At 39.4% G+C, this 17,376-nt stretch overlaps 1 protein-coding gene across 2 annotated transcripts in view; it reads right to left on the reverse strand.

Moving 5' to 3' along the window:
- C1H4orf17 (chromosome 1 C4orf17 homolog) overlaps positions 1-17,376 on the reverse strand; it is a 41,223-nt gene that overhangs the window by 2,748 nt on the left and 21,099 nt on the right. For both annotated transcript variants that reach the window (XM_058294953.1, XM_058294954.1), the window contains exons 5-7: positions 9,412-9,555; positions 2,166-2,247; positions 90-279 (exon numbers count right to left, since the gene is read on the reverse strand). In XM_058294953.1, coding sequence (XP_058150936.1) covers positions 90-279; positions 2,166-2,247; positions 9,412-9,555 — 416 coding nt within the window. The remainder of the gene's footprint in view (positions 1-89; positions 280-2,165; positions 2,248-9,411; positions 9,556-17,376) is intronic.

Consider the following 17,376-nt stretch of genomic DNA (forward strand, 5'->3'; position numbering starts at 1 on the left):
AACTTCAACATGTTGAGTGGGAAGATAATAAGAGAATTCAAAAACTTTATGGACGCTATGCCCTCAAGGCAGCCATTATGTCTAAGTACCTGTCCTGTTGATGTCCTTCCTTAGAGCTGGCCAGCACTTTTGATTTCATTAGTAAATTTGAGGATGGTTTAACTGTGAGTGGCTTCCCAGTCTCTGCTGTTCTTTCTCTTGAAGTGTTTCTTCGGTGGTGAGTCAATAAATTTATCTCTGCCAGCTCCGAATGAACCAAAGCTGAAACCCACTCTTTTTCTGATTTAGGAAGGAAGAGATTGGGGGGCGGGGATCGGAGAGGGACAACGAACTGTTAATTATCATGTTGACTTAACACACAGCATTCTTTGTTTTATACAATACCTCAGTGCGAAAGGCTGGTAATCTGTTTTCTGCACAGGCACCTATGTTTGAATCAAGGTTTCTGCAAGGAGTTGGTTCATGTCAACCTAGTTTCTGTTGAACTCTGATGCTATAGCATGCACAGAGTATTAACTCACTCGGGTTCTTGAAGCTGGATGATGGTTGGATAATTTTTAAATATATATTTAGTACAAAACCACCCTTACAAGGCTACCAAATGTAAGGATACCCATACAAAATAATAACTATAGTACGATCACATTAAAATGTAGACTGATAAATAGTTGCAAGCATGGCTAGATGGATCTATACCAAAGTATTCATGAAAATGATGTCTGTGGTAATTTTGTTGCTTATTCTTTCTCTTTTTTCTTTTTTCCCCATTCATCTCCCTTTTACCCTAACAATAAGCAATTATTACTTGTGTAATTTTTTTAAAAGTTTATATTATTATTATTTTATTAGAGGAGTTGTGTATTTACAGAACAATCCTGCATAATATTTAGGATTCCCTTATACCACCCTGTTATTGACACTTTACATTGGTCTGGAACATTTGTTACAATTGATGGTGGAGCATTTTTATAATTGTGCTAATTATTTATAGCCCATGATTTAACTTAGGGTTCATTGTTTATGTTGTATAGTTCCATGGATTTGAAAAAAAAAATTATTGTTACCATATATACAATCTAACATTTCCCCTATTTCAGTGCTGATAATTATGGTTACTGTGTTGTGCTGCCATCATCAATATCCATTACCAAAACATTTCCATCATTCCAAATAGGAATGTACATTTTACATTTGTACATTTTAAGCCTTGACTTCCCATTCCCTAGCTCCACCCTAGCTCCTGGTAACTTATATTCTAGATTCTGACTCTTTGGGTTTGCTTATTCTAATTATACTTGTGTAATTTTTTAAAAGTTAAATTCTTTAAAAGGAAAAACAAAGTAAAGAGTAACTAAAGACACACTGTGTTCCCAAAATATGTTCTCAATTGCCTGCCAAGTTGTCTTAAATTTCTGAGGTAAGGAATTATTTCCAAAATGTTCCCCATTTTAAAATATTAGCCTCTCCCTTTACATTGGTATTTACATTGGTATCCCTTTACATTGTGATTCCCACAGAGTGGTCCCCAGACCAGCATTATCAGCATCAACTGGTAGCTTCTTAGAAGTGCACTGATTTTGAGGCCCCACCCCAGAGGTTTTGCTTCAGTCAGTCTGATAACCAATTAGGTTTGAGGACAGCTGCTTTATGTCCCACTTGGAATTGGCATGTGTTTTCATGGAACAGGCCAGGAAGGGCCCAAAGAAGACTGGGAGATAGATGACTGAGATGATGGGAAATTGGCAGAGCGGTTAAAGTGTGGAATTTGGAAGGCTATGCTAGTGCCATCTATCCCAAAGGGAGGAAACAGGCACCATGTTAAGAATTTACAGCAAGGCCAGAAGTTGTGCTCAGGGAGAGGTCTGAGTGTATGGACTTTGGATGAGAAGCACAATCAGCTTCCCCTGGACATAAGTGTTGCTTCCCCTGGACATAAGTGTTTTGCTCACCCAAATGCATTCAATTTGGAACATACTAAATTTGGATTCATTGATGATCAGCATGGCTCCAGTTGGGTATATATAAGACTTCAATGACTGATAGTGAACTCTGGGGAAATACTATTCCAACATTATCTTTGCAAATCCAAAGTAGAAAACTATTGCCAAATCCCAATTTCTGAAAATAAACTGCTTTGTGTTTATAAATGCATATCTTATTCTCACCTTTTGAACTTGCATGAAGCAGCCACTGTAGAACCTCCCCCAGAGAATCAGTATGTAAAATGTCACAGAGCTTTGCCAGGATCTGATGGAGAACATTAGAATTACATAGTAAGCAAATAAATGGTGTAAGGCTTGTAAGGTTTCCTTTCCATTCTCTAGAATCTCATCTTCCCAAATGTCACTTTGTACATGAGGCTTAATTAAGTCAGTTGTCATTTTAGCTTGGTAGCCAGATTTCAAATAGTACACAGTGGAATCTTAGGAAAAACAAACTCTCCAAGACAATAGTTTCAGTTAGACAGTGCAGTATCTATTGTTTTGTCTGTTCAGTACCAACATCTGGCAGGAGCAATTAACTCTTTCTTTTGGGGATTCGATCCTCTCCCACTGCCCAATAGGATTCTACTGAGGAGCTGCCGGTCACAGAACTGCCCCCATCTGTACTGTTCCTCTGGGGACTGGTGCTAATGTGGAGTGGGACATGTGATCTTCGCTGGATTCATCATTGTGCCCCAGTTCATTGAAACAATGATTGGGCCCAATGGGATAGGAATGTAGTTCATTGTAGTCAATCAGAATCCTTTCCTGTGATTTTATCTGTAGGTAAGGGGGTTAGCAGTAAGAGATGAGATAGATATACACACAAACACAAAAGAAAAATCTAAAAAGTAGACTGTAATAAACACTGAAATAGAAGTACAAATTACTAAGTAAGCACATGTAGTGAAGTTGCAGTTTAAGACTAAACTGTGTCTTGCTATTGGACTCTACATGTCTGGAATTCATATTTCTTTGCTGAACTTCAGTTCTGTATCCATTCTGCTTACCAGATGTAATATTACTAGAAATACTGTAAGCACTTTGAACCAAATTTCCAAAACTAAACCAGTCATTCCCCCAAACCTGCTCCAAATTTCTTTTTCCTCTTGATTTCCCTATCTCAGTAAATGAAACCAGCAGACATTCAGTTGTCCAAGCCAGACCCTGGGATTTATCCTAAACAACTCACTTTCCCTTTTCTACAACATACTATTAAAGCCAGTAAATTCTACCTCCTAAATATTTCTCAAATCTATTCATTTTTCCTTATCCCTACTGCCTTGACCTAATCTAATCCATCAACAATTCTTGAGCTACTGCAACATCCTGTCTCTTGGTCTCTCTGCTTGTAGTCTTTGTAGTCTTAAACTATTGTCAACAAATACTTATGTCAGTCAGTGTAGATGCTGGAAATATAGAAGTGAAATCAAAAAGCAGGAAACCCCACTGTCATTTATTGAGCTTTGTTATAATAAAATTGTTGTTGTCAATAATGAAATGTCCTAAAAGAGAGCAAGTTTGTTCCTAATTTCACAATAAATCAATGCCAAAAATAGAAGATTCCCATTGTGTTCTTTAAGCCACTCTTCCTCTAATGACCTTTTCATCAATATGGTGATTGCACATTACTCTCAAATTCTTCTATTCATCGATCAAATATATTAACAATATAATAATTCTTTTAGTGAAAGGAAGTAGAATATGTCCACTGCAGAGTGGATCACAGTAGCTTCTAATCCCTTGTTTTGTAACTCGATGAGGGAAAGCAAGAAACCAGATCTCTTGAGTGTCAGGGAAATTGTGGCTGTTCCAGAGGGGAACATGGAAAAAAAAAAAATCCAGTGCATAGACTCTTTCTGAGATTCCACCCTTGGAGGTTTATCAAAGTAAATTCCTTGATCCCTCAAAAACCTTTTTGCTTCTATGATCTCTTGATTTCCTTGAAACTGAGTAACCTTAAATTCTCAAGGTAGCCTCATGTGTTACCATAGGTGTAACTGCCATAGGAGTAACTGGATAACTGCATATAGGGCTCTTTGTTTCATCATGGTTTTCAGAATCTTAGAAGACTGCCAGGGAAGCTTCTTATCTGACTTATACCCCAAAGGATAGGATCTCAGCATTACAGATTCTAGAGTGCTAGCCCAGGATCTATCATAAATGTCCTGTCATCCTGTCTTTTTGCAGAACTTTCCTGTTCTCATTCTAAAAATAAAATTCTACAAAATGGTTCCTGGAAATTTTCAGGGTTCTGTGTGTCTGTTGTCTGTCCTGAACATATTTCATGAAACAGCATATGTATTATATCGAGACCCTCCCATTTTATTGACAGCTTTTTTTCTTTTGTGGAAACTCAAAGTTAAAAATCATTAATCATTAATCTCTTTAAATTTGAAGATACAACTACTTAGAAGAACACCTGGCTATTTTTTAGCCACTTGGAAGATAGCACACATGTACATACACACATGCGCACACACACCTCATCTATTACCAAATATCCCAGACTTGAATAAGATGCCAAAGAAGAAACGAAATTTGATATTTTTAAAATAAGACAATTTGAATGGCCATTTTCAAGTAATCTGTAACTGGGAGTTCACACTCAGCTTTTTTATTTTTTCCCTCAAATTATTAATTCCAAAGCACATTTCCAAGTGTGTCTCACAACCCAACTTGCTGATTATTACCCCAAAACTACTCAGTAAACCCATTCCTGAATGAAAAGGATATTTTCATAATATACAGTCTTTAAATAAGTAGTTTTTTTCAGTGAAAATGCACAGTGGCAGGGTGCTTCCCTGAACTGGTCAGCTGTGCTAAGGTAATAGAGATGGCTGTCATAGAAATTAAACCAAAATACCCACACATGATATCAGTAGGCTCTCACTCTGGTGATGTAATCAGGTATGGGACTTCAGTTACTAGGATTATTGATCAACCAATATTTTAAGGGAAGGAAAAGCCTAGGTAGAAAAAGAGGTCTCTAAATAAAGCTTTTCCTTGTGAGTGCAATAGAGTTTCCTTTAAGAGTATCCATTTACTTTATGAAAGGTGATTTTATTATAAGGAGGCTGTGCTAGTGGATTAGCAAACTAGTGCCAATTTCACTGGCTTTTCTGGGAAACGGACTTGATAAGGGAGAAGTACAGTTATAAAACTGGCAAAAAACTAGTGGTCAAATCATTATCCTAGAATGAAAAGTGTCTCTATGGGTGAGTACCAATTTTAAAAGATGTGGCATGTGCTCAGTCAGAGTGGGCAATGGAGCTTTTTCACTTGCTAACGGTAGGAGGAAGCTCCCTAGTCTGGACCGAATGGATTATGAGTCAGAGTCAAAGACACAAGCCTTGGTTTGTATGTGTGTGTGTGTGTGTGTGTGTGTGTTATGGCTTGAAAGGGAGTGTGCAAAGAACATGGTTCAGTACCTCTTAAAATATATTTCCTCTCCCAAGTCATGAGGTCAGGTCTGACAAGATTTAATGATTCTGAATCTCTGCAATGAGTGGTCACTGTTTATTATAGGGGGAATTAGTTGATGGTGTTGAACCACTGTATACCAAAAGACAACACTACCCAAACCAGTGCCTAGAATAGAGATATGAGCCATAGTGGAGTGGCTGTGAACTAGAGATATAAGAAACTGTCTTCTCTGGTAAAAAAAAAACTGGTTTTACCAGAGACAGCCAAGGTTGATGGAAACCCAGGTGCTGGTTCTTCTGAGGGTTGCAGTGACCCACAGGTTCTATGGTCAAGGCAGATGGCTCTGGAGTTCAGGGCCATGTCAGTTGGCCCTACTTTGGAGTTTGTGTTCCTGAATGTGATGGAGTTGGACTCAGATATAATCTTTCTACACATGCCTCTTCTGTTACTTTTACCAGACCTGTGGTTGGCGTTTGCGTTGGTGTATACTCAGGAGACCTGAATCTCTGAACTGTCCATGTGACGACCAAGCCCTGGGCCTCAGCAGACTTGCAGCTCCTACCCTCTGGTTTCTTGGACTTACCCTGGCCAGCTGACAGGGAGGTGAAGAGGGTCAACCACCACACCAGGGAGCCAAGAGTGCCTACAGTTGCAAGCAGGAGAATTGCATCCATCATCCATGTGGAATCTAAACCCCCTCTTGATGTAAAGGGGGACTGGACATAGCCATCCCAGGGCCACAAGATGGAGGAATAGAGTATGGATTAGAGTGGACTTACTGGTATTCTGCTGGGGAAATATTGTGATTAGTAAGGGAAGTAATTGTAGTAGTAATGTGGAGAGGGTGGCCACGGTGGCTGATGGTCGGGAGAGAGAAGAGATATGGTGTGGGGGCATTTTCAGGATTTGGAGTTGTCCTAGATGGTGCTGCAGGGACGGATGCTGGACGTTGTGTGTCCTGTCATGGCTCACTGGCTGGACTAGGGGAGAGTGTGGACTATGATGTGGACCACTGTCCATGTGGTGCAGCAGTGCTCCAGAATGTATTTGCCAGGTGCAGTGGATATGCCACAATAATGGAAGAGTTTGTTGATGTGGGAGGGGTGGCATGGGTGGGTTGGGGTAGGGATTATATGGGGACCTCATATTTTTTGAATGTAACATTTAAAAGAAAATGAAGAAAAAATGAAAAAACAATAAAACAAAAGAATGAAACAATAAAGATTCCTTAAAAAAAGAAAAAAAAGGCTGGTTTTGCCAAGCAGTCCTGGAATAGGAGACTTCTATCTCTACGTTTGTTCAAACTTATTTTTAAAATTGAAAATATAAGGTATGGGACTGAATGCCCAAAAGAGACACTAGATTGTTGACTGTTTACTTAATATTTCCAATGCAGGAGTTCTCAGATATTCTGCACATCATTGTTAAATTAAACAATTAAAAATATTTTCATTTACTGACTACCTCAGACATTTAGAGAGTCTTCTATAATGGCCTTCGTTAAAAGTTCTTATCCAGTCTATCAATCTCAATCTCTGCCATTCCATGCCCATTCCATCTCTTAATTTAGAAGGGGCTTTATTCCACATGGCTGATGGATGGGACTCTCTTGCTTGCAGTTGTAGACTCTCTCAGTTCCTTGGTGTCGTGGTTGTCCATCCTCACCTCCCTGTTAGCTGTCCTGGGTGAGTCCAATGAACTGGAGAGTAGGTGTTGCAACTCTGCTGAGGCTCAGGGCCCACTGGCCAATGGCCAGCCAAGGGATTCAAGTCTCCTCGACATAACACCCACTAATCCCAGTGCCAACCACAGGTTCAATAAAAGGGACAGAAGAGACATGTAAAGAAGTCACATCTGAGTCCAACTCCACCACACTAGGGAACACAAACTCCAAAGTAGGGCCCACTAGCAAGGCACCAAACTCTAGAGCCATCTTTCATGATCCTAGGACCTCGGTGTATCCAGAGTCCTCAGGAGCACCACTACCTGGGATAGTATCTACTTTGGCTGTCTAAGATATCCTGCTGAGATATGCATAAGCACAGCCTCTCTGATGACCTCCTGACTCATTTTGAAGTCTCTTAGCCATATAAACTCATTTGTCTTTACCATTTCCCCCTTTTATTCAAAGTCTTTTTCCAGTTGCATCACCAGCCGGAACTTGGTAGTAATCCTTGGTGTCAGAGAGGCGGGAAGAGCATTCTTAGTAGTGGAAATTGTTAGTGGAAAGTCTCCAAGGTGGGAATGCCAAAATTTTAGAAATATCAGTGTGGCTAGAATATAGCAGGGGAGGTGGATAGTGGTTCTCAGGACACTGTACAATATAAAGTTAGCTAGTATAATCAGGATACTATGTATAAACACAAGTCAAGTTTGTAGATTTTCTCCCTTCTCCATCTTTTTATTCTCTCTCCAAATTTTATTCATTATCATACATTATTTTTTTCAAGATTTATTTTTTAAAATTTCTGTCCCCTTCCCTTACCCCACCCCTTTGTCTGCTCTCTGTGTCCATTTGCTGTCTGTTCTTCCGTGTCTGCTTGTATTCTTGGCAGCAGCACCAGAAATCTGTATCTCTTCTTTGTTGCATCACCTTGCTGCGTTAGCTCTCCTGGTTGCACATTTTTTGCATGGGGCAGCTCTTCATATGGGGTGCACTCCTTGTGTGTGGGGCTCATCTACAAGGGGGACACCCCTGTGTGGCACAGCACTCCTTGCACACATCAGCACTGCATGTGAGCCAGCTCACCACACGGGTCAGTAGGCCCTGGGTTTGAACCCTGGACCTCCCATGTGGTAGGCAGACCCTCTTATCTGTTGAGCCAAATCCACTTCCCAATTATCATACATTATTATACTTAATTTTATTGTTATGCTTTACTTTTAAAACAAATCCTTGTCAGAATTATTCAATAACCATCCTTCCAACCTGTTCTGTTACTTCTAGTTGCTATTACAGATACCTACTATTTATAACTGCTCTTAGAGTAGCATTACAACATTTTAAGCCTTAGTTCATTGCAGTGGGTCTTACTTTAGGGCATTGTGGAGGTTCCAAACGGATCCAGAGCAGAAAGAAAAAGGCAGATGACAAATGAAAGCAGATTGATTTATTATTAATTATATGTCATTCTCAGAAATAACTGTCACTGAGGAGAACCTTCCAGTAGGCTGATGTGACAATTACTATTAATATGACCCAGTTTATAATTCCAGGTAGATAAGGCCTGAGGAAACAGTTTCCATAGATAAGAGGGAAAGGTAAATGTTGATTGGAGCAATGTCTGCTTTAAAATATGTGAAGGAAATGGCTTGAGATAAGATAATGTCTCTCCAGCATTAGGAAGATGATAAATACATGGGAAGAATAGGGCTAGGTTTGTTTGGCAAATGCCAAGATTTTCATTATGTCTAAACCATAGGTTGTGTTTATGTGAGAGTGACAGGATTCTAGGGAGAAGTAAGACTAGAATTTAAAATAATGTTAGACATTAGATTTCAGGCTAAGTACTTTTAAAAATAGATAAAAAATATATTTTTAAAAAGATGCATAGTCATCACACAAAATGTTACATTAAAAAATAAAGGAAGTTCCCATATGCCACACTCCCCACACCTCCCACTTTTCCCACATCAACACCTTCTTTCATTAGTGTAGTACATTCATTGCAATTGATGAATACATTTTGGAGCACTGCTACACAGCATGGATTATAGTTTATATTGTAGTTTATGCTCTCTCCCAGTCCATTCAGTGGGTTATGACAGGATGCATAATGTCCTGCATCTGTCCCTGCAATGTCATTCAGGACAAGTCCAAGTCCCAAAAATGCCCCTTTATCACACCTCCTTTTCCCTCTCCCTGCCTTCACGGTTAAGTACTCTAAATCAACTCAGTTGTCAATGGAGAACCATAAAAGAGTCTTGAGGACACTAATGATATGATCTTTTTTGTATATTAATGCTGATCCCAAATTATAAATTTAGTAATCCTTCCTCTTACCTTTATTTCTTGATCCAAATAGTTTGGTATACAAACGGTATTCTCTCGGATGCCACTCTTGGTATTCATCCCTTCTGAAAAACAGGAACCAGCCCTAGAACATGCCTTTGGAGGTGATGGAAGAATTTTTGCCTTAATTTCTTCCTAAATAAAAAGTATAATATAATCAATATTAATTTTCATCCACTTATATTTCTAATAATATTAAATGTAATATGAATGAGAAATATTATAGTTAATAAGAGAAATCCATGGAAGTTTTAATCTACCCTTAAATCCTTATTATCAAGTATTGCAGGCAGAGACAGGACAAAGAATATGTGTTAGTTACATTTGGTGAAACCATTTTAAGTTACTGGCTAAAGACCAAGATAAATTGAAAAAATTTTAATGTATAACCTTTAAACAAATACTGTAGCCCCAGATAACAACCAACTCATGATACATGGGATTATCTGTTGACTTGGGGAAGATTTCTCTTTTAAGACTGGGAAAAGACAACTGGGAGGTTTTATGCTGTGTCTGTGAAGAAACTTCATGATGTGAATTGCTGCTTCCTTGCTCTGACAAACAGCAAGAGAGCTGGAGAGTTAGAGATGCAAACTAAATTACTTCTTTGGATTAGTTGTAAGAAGAAATAGAAAGGCAACTTTCTTGTTCTGTGAAGTAAACATACTGCTTGCAATTAAAAAAAAACTTGTGGTTGCTTTAAGTCCAAGAGGAGTTATGGAAGTCTTAGATCTTGCTCCAGGGAAGGTCATTCACCAGTGCAATAAGGAACTGTATTACTTGGTCAGTTCTGGTGGCTGGCTCCTGGTTTTCAGCACTAATTACTGGCAGACAGACCTGTCCCTTTTCATGGATGTTCAGGTTGTAGATCTTTGTTGTAAATGTGATCTTCAGGGAAGTAGACTTGGCCCAGTGGTTAGCGTCTGTCTACCACATGGGAGGTCCACAGTTCAAAACTCAGGCCTCCTTCACCCGTGTGGAGCTGGTCCATGTGCAGTGCTGATGTGTGCAAGGAGTGCCTTGCCACACAGTGCCACGCATGTGTGTCCCCGCGTAGGGGAGCCCCACACACAAGGAGTGCGCCCTGTAGGGAGAGCCACCCAGTGCGAAAGAAAGTGCAGCCTGCCCAAGAATGGTGCTGCACACACAGAGAGCTGACACAACAAGATGACACAATGAGATGACACAACAAAAAGAAACACAGATTCCCGTGCCACTGACAACAACAGAAGTGGACAAAGAAGAACATGCAGCAAATAGCACAGAACAGACAACTGGGGCAGTGGGTGGGGAAGGGGAGAGAAATAAATAAATAACTCTTTAAAAAAATGTGATCTTCAGTGGTTTGAATGGGGACTCTGCTGGAAAGTTGATTTTCATTCTGAAGGCCTTATTACCATATGAAGGGTTGTCAGGAACAATAAGCTCTTGCCAAGTCAATAAATTAGCTATATCAACCTGATGTTATGGAAATTTTTCATTTCACAATTGTGGGATTCTTCATGCTCCTTCATCAGCCTCCTGTTGGTTGCCATCTTGGATCTGATGCTGCTGCTTCCCCAGAATGCATTGCAGAGGCCCTGGTGGCTAAAGCCCAATGAGGATGAGTCTTAACTCTATTACTGGAGGCCTGTATAAGTGGAATGAAATTCAGATAGAGGGAGAGAAAGCCACAGGAACAAGAAGCCTCAAAGAGAAGATATAGACCAACAGATGCCACCATGTGCCTTGCCATGTGACAGAGGAGCCAAGGATCACCAGCAGGCAGCCCCAGAATGCCAGTCTTTGGGAAGAAGGTATTGCCTTGATAATTCCTTGATTTGGGCATTCTTTTAGCCTCAAAACCATAAGCTAACGAATTCACATTGTTTAAGCCCACTTCATGGTAATTGCCTGAGCAGCAGCCCAGGAAAATAGTATCAAAGAATAAAAATTGCCAGGGAAAAAGTGAAGAGAGAAACCTGTAATGTATGTATCAAGGTCAAGAGCCATTTTTGCCCTGAGGACATTATTTGATCCTGGAACATGAGCACTTTCCTTTTGACAGTGTGAAAGACAGGACTCAAAGCTCAGACCTAAATAAAGACCACTCACAAGCTACATTTTCAAGGTGAAGGTGACCTGGAAGCATAACAGTACTTGCAGAAATACAGTTTGTGATCAAGAATTGAACTTGGATGGGCTCCTGGGGAATGTCTAAATGCTCATTCTGCCAGAGTGGGTGACACCATGGGGTAGAAACCCAAGTAGTGAGAGTGGGGGTGGACCCACATCCTGGGGAGGACTAATGCCATCAAATAGAGGGAACTGTATCCCTCGAGAGAAAGGGTGGCTCCCAGGGCATTGGGGCAGTTGAGCAAGTTAGGCCCTGAACACTATTCCATCTATCTCTGGAAGTGGCTTCTCGGGAAACGGAGGTTGGCTGTCACTGTGAGCACCAAGGTGGAAGGGAAAATGGACGTTAAATGTGTGGAACCAAGGTAAATGGAGGGTAAGAGAGGAGTTTTGTGAGAGTACACAAGGATGGATATAAAACATGTAATATTACATCATAACATATAGGAGATGACAGACTGATAATGTAAACCATAATGTAAAACATAGGATAACTAAGAATTTAAAAAACTGTGTATCCTAAAGTATGCACCACAATGTAAGCACAGATGTCACCTTGTTTGAAAGCTATTGTCTCAGACTCTGTACATCATGTTAAGTGAATATGATGTGAATAGGGTGTAAGAGTATCGCTGTGGAAGGGAAAAGGTTTTGTGGTGGATGTATGGGAGTGCTGTATATTATATATATGCATTGCTGTGGTCTAGGGCTCCTGTGAAGAGAAGTTCAATAATTAGGGGGAAAAAAAAAAGAAAAAAGAAAAAGATAGGATGTAGAATTTTTTCCAAGTCAACATGTATTCTTTATCTAACCTTTAAACCCATCGCTATATGCCATTTCCTAGTAAGGGACCCTGACATTATATTGGGCTTCAAATTTCAGGGAGTTCTGGATCACAGAGTGGTTCAACAATGGCAACGGAGGAATACTGGTATAGGATAACATTGACAGGTGATATATGGCAGACAGGGAGCTGTACAGAACATATGTCTAGGGTGCATGGTAATGTTTGGATATACTCATAGTGGCAACAAAAACCACAGCAGGGGGGGTACTGGGTTCCTGGCCAGTGGTGCTCTGTCGTGGTCCCTAGGGGAGAAGCGACAGTCTCCCAGGTGCAGCGGCGGGGACCGGGAGGGAGTGAGGGTTCAACAGTGAGCCCCTGATGCTAATGACTATGCTTGTGAGCTGATAAGCCTAAAATAAGAACAAGGCCTAGAGCAGCATTGTGCCTGGGAATTTCCTCCTGTCAGCCTTCATGTTACTCAAATGTGGCCAGTCTTGAAGCCAAACTCAGCATGTAAATGCAATGCCTTCCCCCCAGCGTGGGACATGACACCCGGGGATGAGCCTCCCTGGCACCGAGGGACCACTATCCACTACCAACTGATGATGCAACTGGAAAATGACCTTATACGGAAGGTTCAATGCGGATCAGCAGAATATCCCTGTCTACATAAAATAACATGACTTTAAAATGCTGTTTGACCTAATGTAAGGGGGAAATGGAAAGGAGAAATGAGTTTATATGGCTACGAGTCTCTAAAAAAGAGTCTGGAGGCTGTCAGAAGGATTGCCCTTATGCACAACTGAGCAGAGTCTGAGAGACAGATAAAGCAGATACAACCCCCAGATAACGGTTCCTTTGAGGGCTAAAGAGACCCATGGGAGTTATGGTCATGGCCGATGGGGTTAACTACCAGGTCAGATGGCCCCTCTTTGGAACTGGTGTTTATGTGTGATGAATCTGGACTCAAGATGGGATCTCTCTTCATAAGACTTTCATGCTAATGTGCTGGAGTTGCAGTTAGTGTTGGGGTTTAAGATATATTTAGGGGATTTGAATCTCTGGACTGACAATGTGATAGCCAGGTCCTGAGCCTCAACAGACTCCAGCACCTACAATCTGATTTATTGGACTCACCACACTCAGCTAAGATGGAGTTGAAGAAGGACAACCACCACACCATGGAGCCTAGAGTGATTACAACTGAAAGTGGGAGGATTGCATCCAGCATCCATGTGGAATCTGAGCCTCCTCTTGACATAGAGGTGCAATGGACACAACCAATCCAATGTCCACATAGAAAAGGTGGCATTGGATTGGGAAAAGTGGACATGGTGGCTGATGGGTATGGGGAAAGGCAGGAAAAGATGAGAGGTGGAGGCGTCTTTGGGACATGGAGCTGCCCTGGATGGTGCTTCAGGGGCAATCACCGGACATTGTAAATCCTCACAGGGCCCACTGGATGGAATGGGGGAGAGTATGGGCCATGATGTGGACCATTGACCATGAGGTGCAGAGGTGCCCAAAGATGTACTTACCAAATGCAATGGATGTGTCATGATGATGGGAATGAGTGTTGCTGGAGGGGGGGGAGAAGTGGGGTGGGGGTGGTGGGGATGAATGGGACCTCATATATATATATATATATTTTAATGTAATATTATTACAAAGTCAATAAAAAAAAAAAAGACACAGTAGTATTAGCACAGGGACAAAGACCAATAGAAAAGAACAGAGTCCAGAAGTAGACATATATATATATATATATATATATATATATATATATATAGTCCTTTGATTTATGACAAAAATGACACTCTAGTATAATGGGAAGGAATGATCATTTCACTAAGCTGTGGTGAATTACTTAGATATACAAAATTTTATAAAAGCACTTTATCCCTATCTCAAACCATACACAAAAATAAGTCCCAAATGAATCATAGGTCAAATGTTGCAAGTAAACATCTGCTAAAATAAAACTTTCAGCAGAAATCATAAAAAAAAAAAAAGAAAAAAAAAAAAAAGAATTGAACTTGGTTTAAGTTGGTATAGGCTAGTAGATCCTCCAGGTTCCTGTCAGAAAAAAGCACAATTTCTCTTTGGAAGAAATCAACTTTATCAAGGGCTCCCAATAAATAATTTTTGGTACATATAGTCTAGCAATTGACTCATAGACCAAAGAAGAAATTGTAGTGGAAAATAGAAAATATTTTGAACTTAATGCTAATGAAAACGCTACATAGCAAAACTTGTGGAAGCAGGTAAAGCAATACCCAGATGGTAATTTCTGGCTTTAAAACATATATATTAGAAAGAAAAATGAAGTTAGAAAAAGAACCATAAGATAAAGTTTGTGGATGGAAAGAGAAAAAAGACGAGCAGAATTTAACAAAATAGAAAACAACTATACAATAAGGTATCAAAAAAATTAGTTCTTTGAAATACTAATGTAGCAGTTTAATATTATTGATGAATTCCAAAAAGAATATTGGATTATGTTTGTAAACTAGTCTTTTCCTCTGGGCATATGAGATTATACTGGATTAAGTACTCAAGTAAACCTCCTATGTCAGTAGGGCATTGAGTACCCACCTCTTGGTGGGAGGGAACTTGTAGATAAAAGTCATGGCAAAAGACAGTTGGGGGCTTTTAATGTTGGAGTTTTAATGTTGGAGTTTGATGCTGAAGTTGGAGCCCTAGGGAGAGAGACAGAGCCATTAGCCTGATAGTCTACAGCTGATCTTGTGGAGAAAACAGAGGAACTGAGCCCAGAGGAACCCAGAAAATCTGAACCCTCACAGATGTTGGCAGCTGTCTTGTTCCAACATGTGAAAATAGACTTTGGTTAGGGGAAGTGACTTATGCTTTATGGCCTGGTATCTGTAAGTTCCTATTCTAAGTAAATGCCCTTTATAAAAACCAACCAATTTCTGATATTTTGCAGTAGCACCCCTTTGGCTAACTAATACAGCTAATAACACTGATAAAGTTCTGTTGAAACTGGTCAAGAAAAACAGACAAAAATGACAAAAATTGATAAGCAAAAGGATATATCTGGGAAGTGGGTGTGGCTTAACCAGTCGGGTGCCAGCCTACCACATGGGAGGTCCTGGATTCAGGTCCTGATGACTCTTATAAAAAGATGAGCAGACGCCACCCCCACTGCAAGCAGATGCCACAAGCCAGGAAGTGCTGCAGCCTGCGGGGAGCAGATGTGGCTTAGGCAGTTGGGCACTCACCTCTCATGTAGGAGGTCCCAGGTTTGCTTCCCGGTACCTCCTGGAGAAGGCAAGCAAAACAATGAACAGAGAGAAGAGAGAACCATCTGGGAGAGGCAAGGAATAAGTAAAGAAAAAAATTAAGTAAATAAACATTAAAAGAAAAGGATATATCTTATAAATCCTACAAATACTGAAAAGAGAATATGAGGATATTATGAATCACTTTGTCAATAAATTTAAATTTTAAGTGAAATGAATAATTTTTAGAGAAAGAATATGTCACCAAAACTGATTAAAGAAGAAATGGAAAATTGAAGTTCTATGGTGAAATGAATTTTAAAGCAACGAATACTATCAGTAAGGATGATAGTGTGATAAAAGGGTCATTTCATCTAGAGGAACTAACAAACTCTTAATAAAAAAGCTTAAAAAATACATGATTAAAAACTGATAGAAATGAAAAGCAATATACAAAAATCCACAATTATAGATTTCAGCACCTCTCAATAATTGAAAAAGTAGACAGAAAATCAGGCTATAGGAGATTTGAACAACTTAATGACCTTCCTGACTTAATAAATACTTACATTAGGAAACTGAAAGAGAAAAACTGCCCATCAAGAATTGTTTATCCACAAAATTGTCCATCAAATATGAAGATAAGCTTAAAATATTCACAAACAAATAGAAACTAAGAGAGTTTGTAAAAAAGAATCCATCTTACAGGAAATATTGAAGGAAGCCTTATAGCTTGAAAGAACAAGAGAGGAAAGAGAGGCTTGGAGGAAAGTATAGGAGAAAGAATAGAAAGGATAACCAACCAAAAGAGTAAAAAAGACAGACAAATTGTTCTGCATGACAGATACAAGCCATTATACATTTTGTCTAAACCCATAAAATTTTGCAGTGCAAAGTATAAACCATAATGTAAACTAAAGACTGTGGTCAGTAGCAGTGTTTCAATATGTGTACATCAATTGTAACAAATGTACCACACTAATGAAAGATGTTAATGGAGTATAGTGTGGGAGGGGGAGGGGATGGGTTATATGGGAATCCCTTATATTTTTGATGTAACATTTATGCAATCTAAATCTTCTTTAAAAATTAAAGAAAAAAAAAGAAAGGAGAAAGCACAAATTAAAAATACTTAAAATTATCCAATGCATATTATGTCTTTAAAAAAAAAGACAGATAAAAATAAGATATGGCATATGAAAACCAAAGTATAAAGTGATAAATAATAAAACATTTACAGTAATATCATTGAATATGAATGGATTAAATTCCCCAATCAAAAGATATAGGCTGATAGAATGGATAAAAGAAACACAAGCTATCGAACTGGTGCTTAGATGAGACTTGCCTTAGATCCAGGGATACAAACTGGCCTAAAGGGAAAGGTTAGAAAAACATACTCCATGCAAACAATAACCAAAAAAGAGAGGAGTAACTATACTAAAATCAGCAAGATAGACTTTAAATGCAAAAAAGTTATAAGAGATACAGAAGGGCATTATATATTAATAAGAGTTACAGTCCCCTAGGAAGAAATTACAGTCATATATATCTATGCACCTACCAGGGGGCACAAAATACATGAGGCAAACTCTGGAAAAACTGAAGGGAGAAATAGACATCTCTACAATAATCACTGGAGACGTCAACACACCAGTCTCATCATTAAATAGAATGATTAGACAGAATAGACAGAAGCTCAACAAGCTCAATAATTTATCGTATTGAACAGAGAATTTGTACAATATGATAAATGAGCTAGACCTAACAAATATATACAGAACTTTGCACCCAAACTCAGTGGATTATACA

This window comes from Dasypus novemcinctus, chromosome 1 (genome assembly GCF_030445035.2).
Source record: "Dasypus novemcinctus isolate mDasNov1 chromosome 1, mDasNov1.1.hap2, whole genome shotgun sequence".
Lineage (NCBI taxonomy): Eukaryota > Metazoa > Chordata > Mammalia > Cingulata > Dasypodidae > Dasypus > Dasypus novemcinctus.